This window comes from Motacilla alba, chromosome 1 (genome assembly GCF_015832195.1).
Source record: "Motacilla alba alba isolate MOTALB_02 chromosome 1, Motacilla_alba_V1.0_pri, whole genome shotgun sequence".
In the NCBI taxonomy this organism is placed as follows: domain Eukaryota; kingdom Metazoa; phylum Chordata; class Aves; order Passeriformes; family Motacillidae; genus Motacilla; species Motacilla alba.
Window position 1 is genome coordinate 1771310 of NC_052016.1, and position 17682 is coordinate 1788991.

The 17682-nt window shown below is 46.4% G+C and overlaps 2 protein-coding genes across 3 annotated transcripts in view; one reads left to right on the forward strand and one right to left on the reverse strand.

Moving 5' to 3' along the window:
* The first annotated feature begins 366 nt into the window (after window positions 1-366).
* Window positions 367-3967, forward strand: LOC119706361 (trefoil factor 1-like). Its single transcript, XM_038149946.1, has 4 exons — window positions 367-448; window positions 1355-1501; window positions 2881-3030; window positions 3763-3967. The coding sequence occupies exons 1-4, from the start codon at window positions 367-369 to the stop codon at window positions 3768-3770; spliced, it is 387 nt and encodes a 128-aa protein (XP_038005874.1). The 3' UTR covers window positions 3771-3967.
* A 4397-nt stretch (window positions 3968-8364) lies between these two features.
* Window positions 8365-17682, reverse strand: part of ABCG1 (ATP binding cassette subfamily G member 1) — a 55401-nt gene continuing 46083 nt past the window's right edge. The window contains exons 14-15 of one of the 2 annotated variants that reach the window (XM_038137380.1): window positions 15903-16021; window positions 8365-14557 (exon numbers count right to left, since the gene is read on the reverse strand). In XM_038137380.1, coding sequence (XP_037993308.1) covers window positions 14329-14557; window positions 15903-16021 — 348 coding nt within the window. In that variant the 3' untranslated portion in view covers window positions 8365-14328. The remainder of the gene's footprint in view (window positions 14558-15902; window positions 16022-17682) is intronic. The other variant, XM_038137390.1, reaches the window with a different exon arrangement.

The following is a 17682-nucleotide window of genomic DNA, read 5'->3' on the forward strand; positions in this document are numbered from 1 at the left end:
TGCCTAGAGGTCTAAAATACTCTAAAGGCAACGAAATCAGAGCACAATGAATTCTGGCACACAGAGCCAGAGCCTCTGGCTCCCAGAGGCACCCAGCAGCATCCATTTGATTGTGGGATCACGTAATAGATATGGATCTATCGGCACGTAATAGTTATGTGATCAATAGCTCATGGGAGCCCAGAAATTTATCTCTGGGATATCAAAATATGCATGGCAACACTTCCTAAGCAAACAAAAGAAAACCCAACCTTCTGGGTGAAGCTTCAGAGGGAACAATGTTATCAGACCTGGCTGGGCAAACACGAGGAGCGCATAAAACCCGCGGCTTCCAGGGGAGGCAGCACCTCTCCTCTTGCAAGGGCCATGGATCTCAAGGTGGTCTGTGCACTCTCCATCACCCTCGTCATAGCCCTCAGCACCCTGGCGGAGGGAGTTGCACCTCCAAGTAAGTACCTCCATGTGCTGCTGCCTTCCAGGTACGTGTGGGACCCTCGTCCCACCGAGGGCAGCCAGAGCCTGTCAGCTTGGGCAGACCAGACAGCAAATGGCTTTCTGTGCTGCTGCTTGTCCCCAGAGTGGAGCCTGCCTTTTGATTTTCATCAGAGAGATCAATAGCAAGGGAAGACTGCAGCTGGACTCCTGCGTTGTTGGAATAACCAGGAGGCCACTGCAAAGGCAGAGGTGGGCGCTAGGACAGGACCAGGGCTGGAGCAGGAGCCAGCTTTGCCTCAATTTTCTTCTGACATTTGGTTCATGCTGCTTTGCCACGTGAATGCAGTTTTAAAGGAGTCCATCTGCCTCCTCATTAAAGGCAAGTCATTTAGACAGCTCCAGCAGTGGAAAGCAAGTCACTCAATGACAGCTGGAGGACAGCTCTGGAATTTCTTGGTTGTGGCTGACTGTGCAAATGACTTAAAATGTTTTTTAAAAGCATAGCTGCAGCTATTTGCACATCATCCTATATTTTATAATCTTGCAAAGATTTTGTATCTTTACACCCGTTTGAATATCCACTGGACCCTTAAGTCTTTTTCCTCTTCACATGGGATGGGCAAAGCAGCAAAGATTTAATACCCTAATATTTGAAATTCTTGGGATTTCCCATTTGGTGTGGTCGATTTGAAGCCCACAAACCCCACTTGCTTGGCTGCAAGGGAGACTGCAGACCCTCCAAATGTGATGTACAGCCCTGACCAAACTTGATAGTGATTTAAAAGCAACTTTTAAACCACTCAGGTCGTGGTCTTAGCAGGGGACTGAAAAGATGGAAAGCACCGAGCATTTGATAAACACCCCTCCATGACAACAGAGCAAACTGACACCTGTAACTTGCTCCTTCTGTCCTGAACAGCGAAATGCCAGTGTAAAGTGGTTCCCAGGGAGAGGACAAACTGTGGCTACCCAGGGATCTCAGCAGCAGAGTGCAAGAAAATTGGGTGCTGCTTCAACGCCTCAGTCCCCAGCGTGCCCTGGTGCTACAATCCCAAACCAAAGAAAGGTAATGTCTCTGCCAGAAGCACTGATTTACCTCGTGTTTGATTACCCAGAAACGTGTGCAACCAGGGAGCAGTTCTGCTTTTCTCCTTAGGCAAGAAAAGTGGGCACAAAGCTCTGTTAGGAGAGCAGTGGCAGTAAAATGCAAAGTTGAGCCTTGCTTACCCGTCAGACTCCTGCCTCATCCTCTTCACACAATGTATTTCCTCTTCCTCCAGGCTTCTAGTCGTCAAACAGCCTGTGCTGATTAATTAGAGACATTTCAGGGTCATTGTGGTCTTGTCCATGGCTAGAGCAAGGGGTACTCAGCACTTCTTTGAGTGGGTTTGCTGTGTGGTTATTTGTTTGACACCTATCAGCATCCTGCTTCTATTTTTTACCATTATTTTCTCAGAGAGGATAACAGCTGCTCTCCTGGTCTTTCCAGGATTAGCTGTATATTTTACATAACTGTGTTAAGTAATGGAGTGTAATTAGCTGTGTTAATTAACTCAGTGTAAGCTACATTTGCTGGGCTGACAGCACTACTCCTTCTTAGGAGAACTTCAGGGCAGTCTCAGCAGCTGCACAGGGGACATGGAAGGAAATGAGGGTGCAAAGGCAATGTTACCCAACAGAAGAACCTGATATAAAATGGAATTAGACAACAGGGATCAGAATTAGGAAAAAAAAAAAAACAGTTTTGCTTTTGAGCACTGCTTGCAATTCTTGTAAACCTCAAAACAAAAGCAGCAGCAACTGAGGGTGGCATTCTCATGGAACTGCTTTTCTGAGCAGAACTGCTCCATGAGAGGAAAACTGAAGTACTCAAGCTGGGTGGTATAATCTCTTTACTTGGGATTTTAGCTTTAAGTGCCTGGAAGAGAGCTGTGATTTCCTCCTAAAACACTTATATCCTTTCTGTAGCTTAAGCTGGCACGCAGAGAGGGCTGGGTGGTCCTTTCCCTGTGTGAGCCAGGCTGCTCTGGGCTCAGCATGGGGGCAGGTCATGGGCATACCTGCTCTGAGGCCAGTGTGTGTGTAACCACTGCAGGAGACACAGGACTTTTCACCCCGTTGCTGCATTCAGGATGGGAGGCTGCCAGACACTTCCAGGGGTGAATTTTGCCTCCTCTTATCCCTGGGGCACAGCAGCAATCCATCACCCTTTGGGATTTAATTTGCCTAGGAGGCTGGGTGGGGATTTGGGTGAATCTGCTGGCTGCAGTTGTTTCAGAGAAGGTCATTGTGGCCATCCCATCTGCCCAGTGCCCTCATCTTTGTGTCCTGCCTTTTGTTCTGAATTACAGCACTGGGCAGACAGAGCACGAAGTAACACATTGTCTTTCCTTCCTTTGTTTTATTTTTTGTTGGTTTTTTTTTGGTTTTTTTTGCTTTACACAGTGAAGAAAGTGTGTCCCAACGATCCCTACAGCAGGATAAACTGTGGCTACCCTGGCATCAAGCCCAGGGAGTGCATAAGGAAGGGCTGCTGCTTCAGGGCACACCCCGCTGGGGTCCCCTGGTGCTTCTACCACCGCGTCGTGGAGGAAGGTAAGGTCCCACAGGAGATGTCCCCGTGTCCCCATGGGTGCTCCTGGCAGTGTCCCTGCTCTGCCCAGGCCTGGTGTGCTGTGCCAGCTAGAGAATCCTAAGGGTGTGAGCACAAAAAGGTGGCTAAACCCTAAAAAACCAGCTTCTTGTACAGAGAGTGGCAGTGTCCCTGCTCTGCCCAGGCTTGGTGTGCTGTGCCAGCTAGAGAATCCTAAGGGTGTGAGCACAAAAAGGTGGCTAAACCCTAAAAAACCAGCTTCTTGTACAGAGAATGGGGTGCTGCTGATGCATCTGAGCCAGGGATTTGTGGGCATTGTGAGTTTAAGACCCCAGTTAATCCCAGAATAGGGGTGCAGTCACCCTATTCTCACCTGACTCACATCCACCTTATCATGAGAGATAAAAGACTTTGTTTTGGAGAGGTGGACTGAAACTTACATCAATTTCTGATCCCCAGCTAACTTTGTTTTAGTTAGAATTGGCCTTTCAGCATATTTAATAACCAGTAGCCTCAGCCACACTGTGTTCTGTACTACATACAGCTCACCTTAATTTGATTTTACTGGTCTGGATCATATTTAGCAAACAAATCTATGTATGGGGGGGTTGGTTGAGATGACTAAAAAATTGCCTTTTGGATGTCCTACATTGAGGCAAAACTCTTCCTAGCATCTGGTGTGGTTTATGGAGAAAACATGCCCCTTAATCTGCTTCTCCTCTTTACCTCCCCAGCTTGTTAAAGGAGAACCTTCCCTCGAGAACTTTGCGATCTTTGGATCTACTCCAACGGAACGACAGACGGAGGTCCCAGCTCAGACTTTATATTTTGCAACAGCCATGATTTCTAGGCTGTTCCTTATCTGGGACTGGGATTTCATCCTTTCTGATGAAAAGTTACTGGTAGCTTTTATTCTCTCTGTAGGCTAGCACTGCACGGGTTTTCACTGTAATAAAACAAGTACAACACAACTTGTGAGGGTTTTTTGTTTGGTTTTTTTTTTTGCTGTCTCTACTTAAAAGCTATTTCTCCATTTCCCAGGAAATCTGGCATGCCAGCAACCTGCTGATGAGGGAGCAGGCACCAGGGTTTCCAAGAGGAGCACAGCACTCAGCTTTTTGTGTTGGTTACTCTTCACACTTGCGAGTGACTGCTTGAATTTGTCAGCTGGCATCACACCGGCCACCCGTGCTTCTGGATGCTGGAAATGTTCAGAGTTTGCCTTTATATGGATTTAGCTGTGGGGTTTGGGCTTTTGTTTCCCCTTGAGACATAGGGAAGGGTGCCTTTGGTAGCTGGTCTGGCTCAAACAGCTCCTGCTCTCTCACCTCCCTGTCCCTGCTGCTCACCACAGGCGGGTCCCAGGGGTCACGCTCAGGAAATGTCTCTGCAGCACTAAAAGCAGCACAGGGGCCCTCCCAGCCCTGGCCTAAACCTGAAATGGAGCTGCTGTGTCTCACCAGACACAGGAGAAGCTCCTGGTGTTGAGTGTGGCTGCTTTCCTGCTTTCTCCTGGGGTTGTTTTACACCCAGCCAGCAGCTCGAGTGCTTCCCTGCTTCAGCTGAGGGAGAGCTCAATAAAGAGCTCTGAGAGCTGTGTTGGGAATAAAATGGGGACCCTGAGAGTGCTGCAGCAGCAAACTGTGCTCAGGGCTCTGCAGGGGAGAGCAGTTGTACAGTGTGGGAGTCACATTCTCTGAACCTGAGAGAAGCAGAGAAGGGAATGAGCAAAACAATTCTTATCTCTTTTGCTGCTCCTGTGTTTGTGCACAAGTGGAGTGTATTATGGAAGATTGTTTGCCTGAAGGGATTTGGTGATTCTCTTCTCTGCTTCCCTCACTGCTTCTCTCAGGTTCAGAGAATGTGAATCCTGCTGTACAGGGCTGTGCTGCAAGGAGAGAGGAAAAGATGGACACACAGGATCACAGAGCCATAGGATGGTTTATTTGGAGGGACCTTAAAAGATCATCTAATCCAACCCCCTTGCACTGAGCAAGGACATCTTCAACTGGATCGTGCTGCTCCTAGCCCCATCCAGTCTGTCCTTGAACATTTCCAGGGGTTTTTCACTTCTCTGAGCAGCCTGTTGCAGCCTTTCACTGCCCCCACTGTACAAATCTTCCTCTCCACCATGGCCCCTTGGAGGTTTGATTTACCCCTGCACACTTTAATAGTGAGTAAATTTATCCAGGCAGCTAAAAAAATCAGTCATTCACAAACCATGTCTAACAGACTCAATAACAGGATTTGAATATGGTCCATATCCATGTTGCCCATAGTACCCAATATTACTTGTTGTAACATGAGCCAGAAGCTGAGCAGTGTGCTGAAGGTCTTTGGAGGTGTTTCAAGGAATGACAGAAAATGCTGAGCTGGGAGGGACCCACAAAAATATAATCCAACTCCTGGCCCTGCACAGCCCCAAGAATCCCTGGGCCTGAGAGTGTTCAAACATTCCTTGAGTTCTGCCAAGCTGCTGCTGTGGCCAGAACCCGGGGAGCCTGTTCAGTGCCCAGCCACCCTCAGGGGGAAGAACTTTTCCTAATATCCGACCTAAACCTTCCCTGACACAACTTCAGGCCATTCCCTCGGGTCCTGTCAGTGTCACCACAGAGCAGAGATCAGTGCCTGCCCCTCCTCTGCCCCTCACAAGAAGCTGTAGCTGCAGTGAGGTCTCCCCTCATCCTCCTCTTCTCCAGGCTGAGCACACCAAGTGCCCCCAGCATCATCCCCGGGCACGATGCCACCTGCAAAAACCATGAACCCTGCTCATGAACCACGAATTCCCAAGAGCTAAGCCACCACTGGGCTGGGGTTATAAATCAGAGTTAGCTGCTCACAGCACCAATAATCATCACCCAAGGATATGCCATCATCACTGAGTCCGAGGGGATGATGTCAGTTCTGGCAATTTTACATTTGGGAAGCGCTCGAGGTCTCTCTAGGTAGACTGTTATCAGCACCCACACAAAGGAACCTGAAAAACCTGCCTAGAATTCTAAAAGCTAATTTTTTGGTGAGAAAATAAAACTGGCAGAAACAGAGTGGAAGCTGCAGCTGCTGAGGGTTTGAAGGTGCCAGGCAGAGCCAAGGCAGAGCAAAGCAAGATCCCAAAACAAGAGTGCACCCCAGAGGACCTGCAGAGATGTAGGGAGGGACCTTCATCTCCTGAGGGCTCCCCTCACCTGAGTCAGCGTCCATGGGCCTCATTTACAGCCTCAGAGAGAAAAAGCCTTGAATAAAGACTCACCCTTTGGAGGTGCACCTCTGCACACCACGCAGCCAGTGCTAAATAAGTAAACAAAGCTCTGAATGTTTTTCTGAAGGGGCAAAAATTAGGTCAGCATTGTGATTTTCATCAGCAAGGGTGGTACAGGAAGCCGTTTTTTGTCAATTTGTGGCACAAAGGCTTTGTGCTGATGGGGCCCTTACGCAGTGAATGACGTTGAAAATCCTAAATACCCAAGAGTCCTGAACTGCAGCCATGGCAGCTGAGTGCCACCAAAGCTCCAGCTTCTAATAAAGGCTTGTTTGACATCGCAGATTGATTGCAATGGTGCTTCAGTGAGTGAAGATGTTCTGCTGGCTTTTAAAGCAGTCGTCACCTGGGGAAAGGTCTGGGAAATCGCTCATTTTGAAGTAATCAGAAAAGCTGTGTTTGGCTGTCAGGGAGAACTGACAGGGGAGAAAACCAGGACAGACAAGGAGCTCAGAGCAGGTGGGTGCTAGCAGCAAAGAACAAACCTGTAGCCATGTGAACAGTGGATTTGACTGCAAACGCCTCCAAAAAAAGCTGAAGACTTTCCTGGTGCCAGAAATGCCCTGAGGGCTGCAGAGCGTCACACAGGTGCTGTGGCAGAATGAGGGACAAGGGTGTTTGCTGAAATGGGAAATGGACAGGTGGGGCTGGCGGGATAAAACAGAGTTTTTGTTCATCTGGGAAGAAGGGAGGAAGAAACCCACCCATTCCAGAGAGCCAAGCAGAAGGCAAACGGGGAACGATCCCTTCCTGCTTCTTGGGAAATGGACAGGTGGGGCTGGCAGGATAAAACAGAGGTTTTGTTCATCTGGGAAGAAGGGAGGAAGAAACCCACCCATTCCAGAGTGCCAAGCAGAAGGCAAACGGGGAACGATCCCTTCCTGCTTCTTGTAATGAAGCAGCACAGGGAACATCTGCCTCTTGCAGGTAGCAAGGACAAGTTGAACAGATAAGTCTGTGGAAGAAAAATTCATCAACATTGGATGAAAATACAAAGGTAATTAATTCCACTGGTTCGGGAAGTCCTTCAGTCGGGTAGGGCTTCTCAGAGATGCACCCCCTGATTCGGGGGTGTCAAAAGCCTTGTTTGGGTTGGAAGGAACCTTAAATATCATCGAGTTCCAACCCCCAGCGTGACAGCAGTTCATGGATTTTCACTGGATACTTCTGTAACCCACCTCTATTGGGGGTTACCTGAAACCACCACAACAGCAAGCAGGTAATTCCATGTCCTTGCTGGCTGCCAGGATCAAGGAGCAGGCAGTGAAAGTGTATCACCACCAACACATCTTCCACTTCCCTCAGAGTGAGAACAGGAACAAAGGCATCTGTCTGAAAATAATAACACTTTATTTGATTTTTTTTTGTGTGTGTTTGTGTGTGTTACATTATCATAAATGTTCTCTAGTCTCAGAAAACAAAGCCCTAAGTCTGGAAAATAATGCACATACAAATCTCTTCTTACAGGTATTAAGTATACAGAAATATACAAAGATTTCTCTATTACTGTAATATATCATCAGAATGCCCCACATCCCACATTTTTACTCAGGTCCACTGTACCAGGAAGCATAAACTACAAAGGTAACAAGCAACCTGAAAAAGACATGGTTTGTATAATATAATTACAATATATGTATATATATATATCTACAACAGTGCAAATATATCACAGCGTGCAGGCAGCAATAGTCTCTAGAGAAGCAGAATAAAATTGATTCATAGTAATGCAAATGCATTACAGAAACAAGAGACAACAATGACATATTAGATATTCAGAATATGCACACTTCAGCACGCTGATTTAAAATCATACCTTGCATTGACTCTTGCTTTGAGAAACAAAGGAACCAAATGTTAAATAATTCAGTAAGAGGTTCAAGGGCAGAACCTCACAATAAGGTCAACTGACTCAGAAAAGGTATTTGATAAATCTTTACTGACACAGGTAAAGGCTTGGCCCCACTGCAGGACTTGCTGTCTTCCTCTTTTAAGATATATCAGTGTAATTGTCTCAAATTTAATTTCCTTTTGCCATAATTTAAGAGAATTTTTTTCCATATTTTTTTTTTTTTTTAATTGTTCAACAACTAATTCACATTTGGAAAGGTTGGTATAATTATCACTGAGGCCAGGAAAGCTTGTTTCTGGAAGTAACAGAAAGGAATTTGTATAATGATTACCCTAAATGGGCCACTAAAATAAGCTACAACGGGGTCAGAAAAAGAGACATCACAGATGCCACTGAAGTAGAAAACCCCATCAACCTTTAAAAGCAGAAGCTTCCATGTTGCCTTGCAATCTGCTGAAAAAGACATTTTTGATTTTTTTTTTTTTTTTTTTTGAGTAAAGCACACCCAGAGATCCAGCACATTGGGGTTTTGGTGGCTCAAAGAAGCCTCAAAAGTCATCCCTCCACCTTTACCCAGCCTGCACTCTTCCCAGCAGCTCATTTTCACACCCCACGTGGACAGCAGCCATGAATATCCAGAAAAAAAGGGACACAAGCAATGGATAGGCATGGGCTGAGCTGCATGGGAGCCCCCAGGGGGAAAATAAAAAAAAAAGAACCAGCAAAAGCTGGATGTGTCCTGAAGGCACAACCAGTGCAGAGAGTGCAGGCTGAGCCACAGCCATGTTTTGTGCCACAGGAGACACATCCTGGCTGGTCACCCTGTGTTCTACAGGTCTCAACAGAAATCTAAATCTCTTAAAGAAAGGTTCTACAGCTGACAACTGCATAAAATGATCATTCTTCGTAAGATTTCAAAATAACAAAAAGACTGAAGCTGAATTTTGTGCTCTACAGTACAATTACTCCTCCAGAAGCTCTATGTGAAATATGTACAGAAACAGAAAGAAAGCATTAAACAGAATTAAAATGAAACTTGCTATGTTTGCAGGCTCAACCTGAAACTTTCAGACATGTAATGTGAAGAGCGCTGTGTGGGCTGACAAAAAAAATCACTCAGTGGGATACACCACAACAACCCCTTTGTGTATGATGGGAACAGGAATTCAAGAGGAGGGCAGCAGGAGCCTGAGCCCTGAAAATGCCACTGCCCCTGCTCACAGATGGCAGAGCTCCTAATTAACTCCAGTGGCACTCAGCACTCAATTAATGCACTCACCAGTGCTGCGTGGCACTGCAGTGATCAGCCTGTCACAAGCTGTCACACAGGACATGACACGGTGTCATTTTCTGCCTACTTCAAGCTCCCAGCAGCTTTTCACATGATCGTACATTATAAATGGATGTGCACACAGAAATTCCTGAGCAGTTGTACCCTAGGGTAGGAAATAAAGGATGGCATCCAAGGAAGGATGGAGACTCTCCTTAGTGCTGTATTTACAGAAATATTTTTAATTGTCTTTTGCAGCAGTAGCCAGATTAAGTTCTAGTTGGGCTTTGGCCCTTCTAATCTCTCCTTGAATAACCTCACAGTGTCCCTGTGGTCCTGCTGGGCTGCCTGCCCTTTCTTCCAAAGGTCACACACCCTGTTTTGTTCCCTGAGTTCCAGCCAAAGCTCTCTGCTCAGCCAGGCCAGTCCTTCTGCCCCTCTGGCTTGTCCTTTGGCTCGTGGGCACGGATGGCCTGCTCCTGCTGTGCCTTCAGGATTTCCTTCTTCAGCATCCCCTTCTTCTGGACTTCTCAGCCCTTCAGGGCTGCCTCCCAAGGGACTGTGCCAGTCCAGCCCTCAAGCACAGTCTGCCCTCCAGAAGTTCTGCTGCCACCCCTCCACCTCCCCAAGAACCAAACCCTCTCACTTCGTGTTCACTGTGCCCAAGAGGATCTCCAGGCTCCCCATCACCCACCAGCCCTTCTCTGCTCACCAACAGGGCCAGTGGGGCATCACCACTGCCTGCTGCCCTCACCAGCTGTGTCAGGAACCACCTCCCACACACCCCAGGACTGTTTCCTCTCTGCTGTGCCGTATTTCCAGCAGACACTTGGCAGGTTAAAGTCTCCCACAGGAAAAGGGGCATTGGCCACAAGGCTCCCCATGGAACATTTCACCTGCCTCTCCATCCTGGCTGCGTGGCCTGTAACAGACTCCCACCAGGGTATCTCCTTTGCTGGCCTTCCCCAGTTCTTAGAACCCCAAAATCCACCCAGTACCCTGAAAATAGCTCAGGCAGGATCTGCTCTGTGAGGATCACTGGGGTGGCACAGGCCAGCATGCACCCCACTTCCTCACAGCAACAAGTGCTCACTAAAACATTCCTTTCTGCTGAGAGCACAGAGTTTGACACAGAAGTGTGGACAGGACTGTCAATCACCTGAGACATCCAGCTCTTGGACTCAAGTTCATTATCTGCCACTTACATAACCAGCTCTCCCTGTCACATGTGCACAGATTCCTCTCTTTTAATTAAAATAGGTACTTGGTGCTCCAAATTTTAAGAGCTGAAAGAGGGTTTCAGCACCGCTCTCCTTCCACTCCCTTTGACCCGTAACAATGGAACCTTCTCCATTTCTTAAGGGTAGAATCTGCTTGCCAAATCTTATTTATATGTAAATAATAATGCTTCGAGCTATTTTTTAAAACCTTCAGGGTTTTTCAGATCATATGCAAGTTTCCACGAAGAAAAACAACAAAAGAAGTGTGAAGGACCTAAAATATTAACTAATGCACACAGTAACCAAAGCAGCATCTCAAAACTAGTCAAAATAGAACAAGGGGGCCAACAGGACACTAAAGTCTTCCTACAATCCCAACAAAAATCAGACATTCAGTTTTCAAGTGACCTTTAGAAGCCTTGAGCCTCTTACATAACTTCTAGCCAGGCTGTGACTGGTTCCAATGGTAATAGTGGCATTGATTTCAGAGAGTTTATGGCTCTTTATATATGGCTATAAAACTGAGGATTTGAAAATTGAGGATTTGAAGCCTTCAGACCCTTGCTGGCCTTGTTATTCCTCCAAGTGAAGCCTCCAGAGCTTCACAAAGTGCTGCTCAACACAACAGCACCTGCATGCTCAGCCCATTAACCTGGCAATGTGTTTTGTACCATCCTGTTAGAATTTATCTCCACGTAAAGAGAAAAAGAAGCCAACCTGAGACTACATTGCAAATCTTTGCAGTAGGTGAAGACATAATTTGGATGGATTTTAAAATGCTTCTGTCCCACAGCAGTGACAAAAGAGAGATCATTAGTTAATTTGTGAGCCAGGGAGAGAAAAAATTATTATCTCATCTATGTGTATGACTGAGTCTCCTGAGAATTCTTTACTGGGATACTACAGTCTGAAAGCATTCCTAAGAATAGTAACTTCCAGCTAAATGCTGCCAGCAGAAGGCTGGAAAAAGCATATCTAACAAAAATAGGAGTGACAAAAAATATTCCCAGAGCAGGAATTTTTTCAGAAACACCCGTGGAGGACCAGATTTTTGGCTAGCATAACACAATTCAAAGTTACAGTACAGGAGGACATGCTGGAGGCTAAAAACATAAAATGAGACAGTCTAAAACCAGAGGAACGGGCACAGATAACAAGAGAGCATCCAAGGAATTCACACAGCTAAACTGCCCTAGATTGGAGAGAACAGCATCCTGCAAGACACCAGTGTGGGAATGCCAGCAGAGTCACCTCATCTGGAGCACTGCAGGGGATTGCCAGGCTGCATTTGGTGAGTGGTGTTGGTAAAGACAAAACATCAACCCTGAAGGTACTCAGTGCCAGGGATGTCACACTCTTTGACCTCAGCTCGGACCTAAAGTCTGCAACCCAAGAGGAATTTGGCAAATGTGCAGTCCTTTGTCTGCTTGCAAAAAGTGTTTGAACTGCCTGGAATACTCACAATACGTCGAGAGTCGTGAAATAATCAAGGCACATTGTGCTAAAGGGATTTCAGCTTGTGCCTTGTTTAAAAACTGTTCACAGCTATGAGTATTAATTTAGAATAGCTCAAATTCTTGATTTCTCAAATCTGACAGCCATATAGGTTTGTACCTGCTCGTGATTATGCCTGGAAAAGCTGCAGAGCTGTACAAAAGCTTTTTGAGAAAAAAAACAGCAACAAAAATTATGCAAAGAGGCTGTGCAAGGAATTTGGTTTCTCTTCTACAGTAAAGATTGATTTTGCTTTCACCTTATTTTCAGGGAAAGTTCAGCTAGCCTTCCTAAAATATGGGGCTTGATTTAAAGCCTTCCAGACCCCAGGCTTAGTTCAGATGTCCTGAGTTTAACAGATACACGCAGTCTGTGTCTGCATTGGTAACTCAAACAGAGACTGGGCACGGGCCAGGAAAACTGGGAAACAATTTTCTTCCCTGCTAAACGGCAGAGCTGCAGCCCAGCACAGCCAGAGCTTTTGCAGACAGTGTTTGGGCTGTGCAAAAGTCAGTGCAGGGGCCATTCCTGTTAGCCCCAGCTGTTTGAGGACTAACAGAGCTGGGCCTGGCGCTATTTATTTCACTAGGATAGACACAGCCACAGAGTCTTGGAAAAGTTTGTGGATTTTTGACTGCTGGGGGACAGAAGATGCAGCAGGTCTCTCTCATCTACCCTGCTGCCGTGAGCTGCTGGGCTCCTGAAGGGTTTGCTGGCATTGAGCTGCCTCCAGCCTGCAAGATTCCAGCATCCTGATGGGAATAACGCATTTACAGAACATTCAGGCCTCACTCAGGGGTCTGGGGCACCCAGATAAATTCACAGTCATGGCAGAAGGCCCTGCACTTTGCACCAAAGCTCACCAAGGTGTCCAGCGTGAGGATGGTGGATTCATTTCGGGTTGAAAATCCAAACCCATGAAAATCGGTGAGAAAACTCACGTCAGCTTGGAACCAGGATTGCCCCTGGCACATTTACAGAGGCGAGATACCCAAAACAACAGTTTCATTGGTGCTCAGATCAATTAATTCTCATGTTGTGCATGTAGACTTAGGGATGAGAACAAAACTGCCTGGCATAATTAGACCTGCAGCGTTACGAAGTCATTTGTGTATTTTTGGGAGGGTCCCACACAGAGGGTGTTGCAGATACAATGAACGCCTCTGGATGAGGCAGTCACAGGTGTTTGAACACAGCAGCCCAAGCTTTGATCTGTGGACAGCTCTTGCACTCCTTTAACAATCACTTTAGGGACAGATCCTGCTTTCACAATTCAATTAAAAATAAGCCTTGGAGTGCTTTGATTTTTTTTTTCAGTTGCAGGAGGTAGATCAAACAGATAATGAACAGAGCCAGTATCCCAAAATATCACAAATACTAAGGATTTAAAGACACTGCAAAAGAATATTTGTTTCAACCATTCAGTGACAGCTTGGCCATGTCTAACTGCATGTGCTATCCAGTGCTGCTTCCAAATGGGAACACAGGTTTAGTGCAGATTCAGAACCTGCCTTTTCCTCCTATCATTACAGTTTTCAGATATGAGACCAGCTCGACAAGTAAAGCACCAGAATTCTAAATTCAGACAGAAACAAAAATAATTACTCGAATCACCTTAGGTTTCTTTTAAAAAAGTATCCATATTAAAAAGATATCTTTACCCTATTAATACATTTACAGACTTTTAGCCAGAAGGGGTAATTCTGTGGAAAAGAATTGCAAAATAATACATAGAAAACTGCAAAGATGAAATTTAAAAAGATGAGAGAATCCTATTTTCTTTGCATTCCTCATTTGCATCTCACTACCTTGTCAGCTAGAGATGACATTACACAATTCTGGCCGCCAGGACTGGGATCCTGGTGACCTTATCCCAGAATTGGTTTTCATAAGGAAAGCTCCTGCAGCCAGGTTTCTTGTTAACAGTTACCCTGCCTCGGTATTGATATTCTGCGGTGTAAAATTCCCTTCTAGTTCTTCTTCCTAGTTAAAGCTAGAAAGTGTAATGAAAACATGACCCAACCCAACTGGACTGATTGGTTTAACACTGAATGTCCACTATCCCATTGTGGCTCTCCATGGGCTCGGTCAGGACAGCATCTGGCTGTCCCCACGGGGGACCAGCCTGCCACAGTGAGACAATGTCAAGTGCCCTCTATTGCATGTCTAAAGTTCTCCTGCTGCCTTGGTTCAGCTGCTTTTCCTTTACCTCTCCGCTCGGATTTTGTATCTGAGGACAAAATAGGCGATCAGGCGCAGGGAGAAGAAGAAAATCCCAAGGACGATGAAGTCCAGGTAAAGTTTGGCATTTTCTACGTCCAGTTCTTTCAGGATGGCCTCTGATTTTTGAAAGTGGCAGGTGTCATCTTTGTCACAATGCAGATCTTCCCGATCCAGCCCGTAGATGGAGAGGATGACGCCTTCGAACCCGTACCTGGAAAGAAGGAGGAGGGATTACAAGGGAAATGCTGGTGATCTGGTTAGAAGGGCAACACAAACCCTGTGAGAGCTCAGCTCAAATGCTGAGGGGTTCGACGGTGCTCTGACACATCTGTCTTGGGGCAAGTTCTATCCCTGCTGCAATCAGGCACATCACATGTCACGGGCATTTTATGTAAGAGGGAGCAAAGGCAGGAGGTTTGCCTTTAATGCTTCCAGTTAGTGCACAGAGCAAGTGCTCCGAAAGAAAAATGTTGAATCAGAAAGCAGCATAATTTCAGCTCATATTCACAAATTCCCCATTTAAAAGTGACGTCGTTATTTTGCCTTTTTTTTTAACAAGAAACTGGGATGCAATTATGGCTTGAAGTCAGAAAAATGTTAAAACCAGCATCAGTCTGGAATGTCCCTTCTCCTTCCCTCCGTACATTTACAGTTTCACTGATCATGTTCCCAGTATTTGCTTTTGCAAAGAGATAAACCATCATGGATCTCACGCCTATGAAAACTCCCTCTGGCTTCAGGAGACCCCACATGAGCCAGGCAATGAGTTAAGGCCTTACCTTGAATTTTAAGTGGTAATTCAGGGGGTGCAATCTCATTATCTTTGATAGGAATCTGTGTAGGACCTCACTTGGCAAAGAGGATTTTTTTCTTTGCCTGGGATTTCTCTGTAATAGTGCAGTTTGGGCAGGGTGGGGAAATGGGGAATGGGAAAATTCCCCTCTCCTAATTTCAGCTAAAAACACTTCAGTCTCTGGTCTAAACTATCCCTCCAGAGGTTTCCTGGTGGGAATTGCCCCATCCTAAGACAGCTGAGTCAGACACAGGCACAGGCACTACAAGGTGCCTATGGATCTTAAAGCAGCAGCTTAAATTAGAGGTGACACAAATCCTGTGCCTCTTGTGGCAGTGCTACTGCAAAACTTAAAAACAGGCCTTTATCCAACAAACCTATCTAGGATACAGCAGTGAATTATTCATTTTCTTCCAAAATGAGGTGCTGGCATCAATTTCTGAGTCGGTGATGTCCCTATTATTTCATACATCCACTACTGCAAAATCCAGGAAGATTTTCATGCTGTGCAATCCCAGTGAATTCAAAGGGATTTACACAGACTTGTGGCCAGTGACCTGTTCCTATTTATTTTACAACATCAACAACTTAAAATGCAGAGAGATAATGTGGTTTAATCACATGTATGAGTACGTTTACGCTCTAAAAGCACATGCTGTGAACAGTCCCTTTGGCACCCAAAATAACCAAGCAAGCAAGCAAGCAGGCAAAGGCAGACAAACAGCACTTCCAGATGGGAGGGTGAAGGCCTCCCCAGCAGTACCTGACATAGGAAATGTAGGACATCCACTGGAGGTATGTTGGGATGGTATCAAAGCTGACAAAAAACCCAGAGAACAGGAGGACTGGGATGGCAGTAACTGGGCCCACAAAAGTTGCCACCTGTGAAGAGAAGGAGCAGAGTGTCTCTTGTCAGAAAAAGTAAAAATTAACTTGCTCTTCTGTTACTCCTAGGAGTAATTCTACTCCCCCAAATTATCACTGTTTGAAATACTAGAAAATTGATGATTTTTTTTTCCTTGTGAGGGGAAGAGCAGAAGCGCAGGGATGATGCAGTAAGGCTATGCTGGTCTCCACAGGGTGGACAGACAAGGGATCAAGTGTTCTGCTGCAGAAATCTTGACAGCATCAATGCATATTGAGGTCAGAATCATCTGTTCTGCTGTGGAATGGTCACCTCAGCACATCTCCTGCCAGGAGTTACATGGCCAGCTTCCAGCCACGCCAACAGCTGCCACTCTCCCTCCCTTTCCAGAAATTTGGGGTTTGGGCAAGCCTTTTCCTACCTTTGTTTCTACAGCTTTTCTGGGCGTGCATGGAAGAACCTTCTCCTGAGCTACTGTGGAAAATTTCCAGTTTGTGGTGATGCAGAAACACATCAGTCCTGCAGTTCCCAGGACCTGCTCAGTCTGGGATGAACAGCAAGTGACAATCCACCCAAGCAAGGGCAGGCACAGCCCCTTGAGGTGGGGCAGGAACTTCAGAGCCTCACATCCAGGGCACGTCTGTGCTCTGGGGTGAGTGAGGAGCACCAAGAACTCTGCTACAGCAAGAAGCTTTCTGCCTGTCACCTCTCAACAAACATCTTGGGGACACAGCAGCTGTGACAGGGAGCAGAGTTAGGACACAGCAGAGTTCCTGTGAGACCACAAATCACCATCAGTACTGTCTTAGGTTGTAAGATGTGGTTGGGGGTGTGTGTTCTGTTTCCATCTGTCAGAGCTGGGGCAGTTCTCTGCTGTTCTTTGGGCAGTTTTTTCTTTAGCTCTCCCACAGCCAATCCTCCCTCCAGGAGATCTCTGCTGTCCATGGCCACTGAGTGTCCCTGCAGGGCTGAGAAAATTCCACCATCCCATGGGGAGATGCTCTGCCCAGGGCAGGAGCCAAGCATTCCCACCTGGATACAACCTGAGCCTGGAACAGCACAGCAGCCTTTGCCCCCTGCATTCCCAGAGGAGCAGCTTTCTCCTGCCCTGCATTCCCAGAGGAGCAGCTTTCTGCTGCCCTGCATTCCCAGAGGCAGAGCAGGCCCATCTCCAGCAGCCCTGGAGCTGCAGAGGAAAACTCCAGCCTTGTGCAGGATCCCTGCTCCAGCAGCACCACAGCTGGCACTGCAGGAGGGCTGAGCCACCATGGAATGGCACTGCTGCCACCGCCCTGACACACAGGGGCTCAGCTCCTGTTCTGATGCTGTCAGGGTTTTGGGTTTTTTTGTTTCTACTATTGCATTTGTATTTCTAGTTTTCCTATTCAAGAACTGTTATTCCTGCTCCCATATCTTTGCCTGAGAGCCCCCTAATTTAAAAATTAGAATAATTCAGAGGGAGGGGGTTTACATTTTTCATGTCAGAGGAGGCTCCTGCCTTCCTTAGCAGACACCTATTGTATTTGTGGGGTGCCCCGACAAAGGCAGGAATGATGCATCTGACTCCATGTTCTCAGAATGCTAATTTATTACTTTATAATACTACATTATATTAAAGAATACTACACTAAACTATACTAAAGAAGACAGAAAGGATACTTACTGAATGCTAAAAAGA

Bases quoted from the DNA above. Each gene is read 5' to 3' on its own strand.
- LOC119706361 (XM_038149946.1), top strand. From the start codon at position 367: ATGGATCTCAAGGTGGTCTGTGCACTCTCCATCACCCTCGTCATAGCC. The intron at 449-1,354 runs GTAAGTACCTCC...TGTCCTGAACAG, and splicing joins GGAGGGAGTTGCACCTCCAA to CGAAATGCCAGTGTAAAGTG. The intron at 1,502-2,880 runs GTAATGTCTCTG...TGCTTTACACAG, and splicing joins CAATCCCAAACCAAAGAAAG to TGAAGAAAGTGTGTCCCAAC.